The sequence below is a fragment of the Calidris pugnax genome, unplaced genomic scaffold (genome assembly GCF_001431845.1).
Source record: "Calidris pugnax isolate Ruff unplaced genomic scaffold, ASM143184v1 scaffold191, whole genome shotgun sequence".
NCBI classification, from domain to species: Eukaryota; Metazoa; Chordata; class Aves; order Charadriiformes; family Scolopacidae; genus Calidris; species Calidris pugnax.
In genome coordinates, this window is record NW_015090927.1 from 109,582 (window position 1) to 114,807 (window position 5,226).

At 62.5% G+C, this 5,226-nt stretch overlaps 1 protein-coding gene across 1 annotated transcript in view; it reads left to right on the forward strand.

The window, feature by feature from the left end:
• FMNL1 (formin like 1) overlaps positions 1-5,226 on the forward strand; it is a 16,442-nt gene that overhangs the window by 9,595 nt on the left and 1,621 nt on the right. The window contains 9 exon segments of the mRNA XM_014951512.1: positions 11-289; positions 773-975; positions 1,267-1,501; positions 1,601-1,669; positions 1,803-1,883; positions 4,416-4,545; positions 4,650-4,813; positions 5,077-5,177; positions 5,221-5,226. The exon segment at positions 5,221-5,226 is cut by the window's right edge and continues 94 nt beyond it. Of these exon segments, the coding sequence (XP_014806998.1) occupies positions 11-289; positions 773-975; positions 1,267-1,501; positions 1,601-1,669; positions 1,803-1,883; positions 4,416-4,545; positions 4,650-4,813; positions 5,077-5,177; positions 5,221-5,226 (1,268 nt within the window).

The following is a 5,226-nucleotide window of genomic DNA, read 5'->3' on the forward strand; positions in this document are numbered from 1 at the left end:
CGGTGGGGAGCTCCCAGCCGCGCCGGGCGCCCCCCCCACAACCAACGGTTCAGGGGAGTGTGACCCGGGGATGGTGGGGATGTCCCCCAACAAGGTGCACCCTGGGGTGGGTTGGGGACCCCCCACCCTGTGACGTGCCCCCCCCCTCTCTCCCCGTCACCCCGCAGTGAAGGTGAAGAAGCCGATCCAGACCAAGTTCCGCATGCCCGTCTTCAACTGGGTGGCCCTGAAGCCGAGCCAGATCGATGGCACCGTCTTCACCGAGCTCAACGACGAGAAGGTGCTGCAGGTGAGGACACAGATGGGAACCAGGGTGGGTCTGGGCACAGGGTGCTCAGCTGGGCCAGTGCCACACCGCAGCCACGCTGATGTTGCCCCCCGTGCCCACCTTGCACCCACCCGTGGTGTCATGCTGGAGGAGCTGGAGGTTGGAGCAGATCCTTCATGCCAGGAGAGGGACAACATGGGATCTGCCATCCTTCTGCTGTCACCCCGTCCTTGTCCCCTTGCGTCATCCTCATCCTCACATCCTGTCCATGTCTTCTTCCTCATCTTCATCCTCTGGTCCCCTACTTACCCCCTCCCTGTCCCCTTGTCCTGTCCCTGTCCTTGTCCCCTTGCTCCATTCTCACCACTGCATCTTGACCTCATCTCTTTGCTCCACCTTCATCCTTTCACTCCTCTCCCCCTTGTCCTGGTCCTCTGGCCCTGACCTCATCCCAGATGTCCCGCATCACCTCCCCACCGTGCCCTCAGCCCTGTCTCCCCGCAGGAGTTGGACATGAGTGACTTTGAGGAGCAGTTCAAGACCAAGGCGCAGGGCCCCGCCGTGGACATCAGTGCCCTCAAGGTGAAGGCCACGCAGAAGGCTCCCAGCAAGGTCACCCTCATGGAGTCCAACCGAGCCAAGAACCTGGCCATCACCCTTCGCAAGGGCGGCCGCAGCGTCCAGGACATCTGCACAGCCATTGAGACGTGAGTGGGAGATGGGAGATGGGAGAAGGTTGGGAGAAGGTCAGGAGACGGTCAGGAGAAGGTCGGGAGAAGGTCAGGAGAAGGTCGGGCACAAGCCCAGCTACACCCAGGGGTTGGGATGCTGTGGGATGTGCTGGGGTTGGAGGAGTGGTGGCACCAGCTGTGGGGACAGAGGGATGGAGGGACCAGCCATGGGGCTGGAGGGAAGATGGGAACCAGCCATGGGTGACGTGGGACGTTGAGGGACCTGCTGAGGGTCTGACAGTGCTGGGGGCTTCCCACCACCCGCAGGTATGACCAGCAAGCCCTGAGCCTGGACTTTCTGGAGCTGCTGCTGCGCTTCCTGCCCACCGAGTACGAGCGGACGCTCATCGGGAAGTTCGAGCGGGAGCAGCAGGCGCTGGAGGAGCTCTCGGACGAGGACCAGTTCCTGATCCGCTTCAGCAGGATCCCGCGCCTGGCCGAGCGCATGAACGTCATGATCTTCCTGGGCAACTTCAGCGACACGGCCCAGCTGCTGATGCCGGTGGGTGCCGGAGGGGACAGGGGGTGGCTGTGGGTGGGGGGGGCTGCCAGGGGGTGGCATCCTGTGGGGAGACTCACACCCTTCTGCTCCCACCCGCAGCAACTCAACGCCATCATCGCCGCCTCCATGTCCCTCAAGTCCTCCAGCAAACTGCGCAACATCCTCGAGGTGAGGGGTTTGGGGGGTGGTGGCCCTGATGGGGGGATGTGGGGCTGGGACGGGTGCTTGTGTAGGCCCTGTGCTTGCCCCAGGGTGCCCCATCTGTGCCGGATTGTGTCCCCAAGCCGTTGTGTCCCCACAGATTGTCCTGGCCTTCGGGAACTACATGAACAGCAGCAAACGTGGGGCAGCCTACGGCTTCCGCCTGCAGAGCCTCGATGCGGTAGGGGACACTGCCACCACCTGGGGACCACCTCAGGGGTGGAGGGACAGTAGAGATGGAGGGACGTGGGAACCTGCTGTGGGGATGGAGGGACCATCTGTAGGGTTTGGAGAGACATGGAGAGGACCTATAGGGATGCAGGGACCAGCCGTGGGGATGGAGGGGACACAGAAATTGGCTGTGGGGATGGAGGGATGAAGAGACCATCCGTAATGTTGGAGAGACATGGGGAAGATCTAAAGGGATGGAGCTACACAAGAACTAGCCATGGGGTTGGAAGGGTGCAGAGACCAGAGATGGAGGGATGTGGAACCAGCCGTGGGGATGGAGGGATGGGGGACGAGCCATGGGGATGGAGGGATGTGGAACCAGCTGTGGGGATGGAAGGATGCAGGGAGCATTTGGGGATGGAGGGATGTGGGATGAGCCATGGGGATGGAGGGATGTGGAACTAGCTGTGGGGACGGAGGGATGGGGGAACCAGCCATGGGGATGGAGGGATGTGGGATGAGGCATGGGGATGGAGGGATGTGGAACTAGCTGTGGGGACGGAGGGATGGGGGAACCAGCCATGGGGATGGAGGGATGTGGGATGAGGCATGGGGATGGAGGGATGTGGAACTAGCTGTGGGGACGGAGGGATGGGGGAACCAGCCATGGGGATGGAGGGATGTGGGATGAGGCATGGGGATGGAGGGATGTGGAACTAGCTGTGGGGACGGAGGGATGGGGGAACCAGCCATGGGGATGGAGGGATGTGGGATGAGGCATGGGGATGGAGGGATGTGGAACTAGCTGTGGGGACGGAGGGATGGGGGAACCAGCCATGGGGATGGAGGGATGTGGGATGAGCCATGGGGATGGAGGGATGTGGAACCAGCTGTCTCCCACCCACAGCAACTCAACGCCATCATCGCCGCCTCCATGTCCCTCAAGTCCTCCAGCAAACTGCGCAACATCCTCGAGGTGAGGGGTTTGGGGGGTGGTGGCCCTGATGGGGGGATGTGGGGCTGGGACGGGTGCTTGTGTAGGCCCTGTGCTTGCCCCAGGGTGCCCCATCTGTGCCGGATTGTGTCCCCAAGCCGTTGTGTCCCCACAGATTGTCCTGGCCTTCGGGAACTACATGAACAGCAGCAAACGTGGGGCAGCCTACGGCTTCCGCCTGCAGAGCCTCGATGCGGTAGGGGACACTGCCACCACCTGGGGACCACCTCAGGGGTGGAGGGACAGTAGAGATGGAGGGACGTGGGAACCTGCTGTGGGGATGGAGGGACCATCTGTAGGGTTTGGAGAGACATGGAGAGGACCTATAGGGATGCAGGGACCAGCCGTGGGGATGGAGGGGACACAGAAATTGGCTGTGGGGATGGAGGGATGAAGAGACCATCCGTAATGTTGGAGAGACATGGGGAAGATCTAAAGGGATGGAGCTACACAAGAACTAGCCATGGGGTTGGAAGGATGCAGAGACCAGAGATGGAGGGATGTGGAACCAGCCGTGGGGATGGAGGGATGTGGGACGAGCCATGGGGATGGAGGGATGTGGAACCAGCTGTGGGGACGGAGGGATGCAGGGACCAGCTGTGGGGATGGAGGGATGCGGGGAGCAGCTGTCAGGACGGAGGGATGGAACCAGCCATGGGGATGGAGAGATGTGGAACCAGCCGTGGGGACAGAGGGATGAAGAGACCATCCGTAATGATGGAGAGACATGGGGAAGATCTAAAGGGATGGAGCTACACAAGAACTAGCCATGGGGTTGGAAGGATGCAGAGACCAGAGATGGAGGGATGTGGAACCAGCTGTGGGGATGGAAGGATGCAGGGAGCATTTGGGGATGGAGGGATGTGGGATGAGCCATGGGGATGGAGGGATGTGGAACTAGCTGTGGGGACGGAGGGATGGGGGAACCAGCCATGGGGATGGAGGGATGTGGGATGAGCCATTGGGATGGAGGGGTGTGGAACCAGCTGTGGGGATGGAGGGATGCAGGGACCTTTTGGGGATGGAGGGATGGGGGAACCAGCCATGGGGATGGAGGGATGTGGAACCAGCTGTGGGGATGGAGTGATGCAGGGACCATTTGGGGATGGAGGGATGGGGGAACCAGCCATGGGGATGGAGGGATGTGGAACCAGCCGTGGGGATGGAGGGATGCAGGGACCTTTTGGGGATGGAGGGATGGAACCAGCCATGGGGATGGAGGGATGTGGAACCAGCGGTGGGGATGGAGGGATGCAGGGAGCAGTTGGGGATGACGGGATGGAGGGACCATTTGGGGATGGAGGGATGCAGGGACCTTTTGGGGATGGAGGGATGGAACCAGCCATGGGGATGGAGGGATGTGGAACCAGCTGTGGGGATGGAGGGATGCAGGGAGCAGTTGGGGATGAAGGGATGGAGGGACCATTTGGGGCTGGAGGGATGCAGGGAGCAGCCGTGGGGATGGAGGCCCACCAGAGCCTGCCCTGAGCAGAGGTGAGGTGGGGCGGTGGGATGCGGGTCGGGGGGGCTGACGCCGCTCTCTCCCAGCTCCTGGAGATGAAGTCGACAGACCGCAAGCAGACGCTGCTGCACTACCTGGTGCGGGTCATCACGGAGAAGTACCCTGAGCTGACGGGCTTCCACACCGAGCTGCACTTCCTCGACAAGGCGGGCACAGGTAACACCATTGGGTACTGGGGGGGTCACGACAGGCTGCCCCCCCCTGGTGTGTGGGGGTCTCCGAGCCCACCCTGACCCCGGCGCTGCTTGCCCTCCCCGCAGTGTCCCTGGACAGCGTGTTGCAGGACGTGCGGAGCCTGCAGCAGGGGATGGAGCTGACCCGCAAGGAGTTCATGCGGCAGGACGACAGCCCCGTGCTCAAGGACTTCCTCAAGGTCAACACGGAGGTGATGGAGAAGCTGCAGGCTGACAGCAAAACCGCCAAGGTGGGCGCTGGGGGTAGTGCGGGGTCGTGGGGCAGGATTGGGCCCCCCCATTCCTACGTGGGGACACCCCGGGGTGCCCTCTGCTCACGCCTCTGCCCCATGGGAGAAGGTCCTGGTTGGGACGTGGCTCCAGAAGGAGAGCCAGGAGCTGGAGGAGATACAGGGTGGGAGGGGGAGGTGGGAGAGGCTGGAAGGAGGTGGTGGGCCATGGGGTGCTGCTGCCTGGCCCCAGCCCCCCCGGATGGGGGTGTCTCTGCCCACAGGAGGCATACGAGTCAGCCGTGGAGTACTTCGGGGAGAACCCCAAGACCAGTCCCCCCACCACCTTCTTCCCCATGTTCATGCGCTTCATCAGAGCCTACAAGGTAGGAGGGGACGGGGGGTGCCCTGTTTCTGGGGGTTGGGAGGAGATT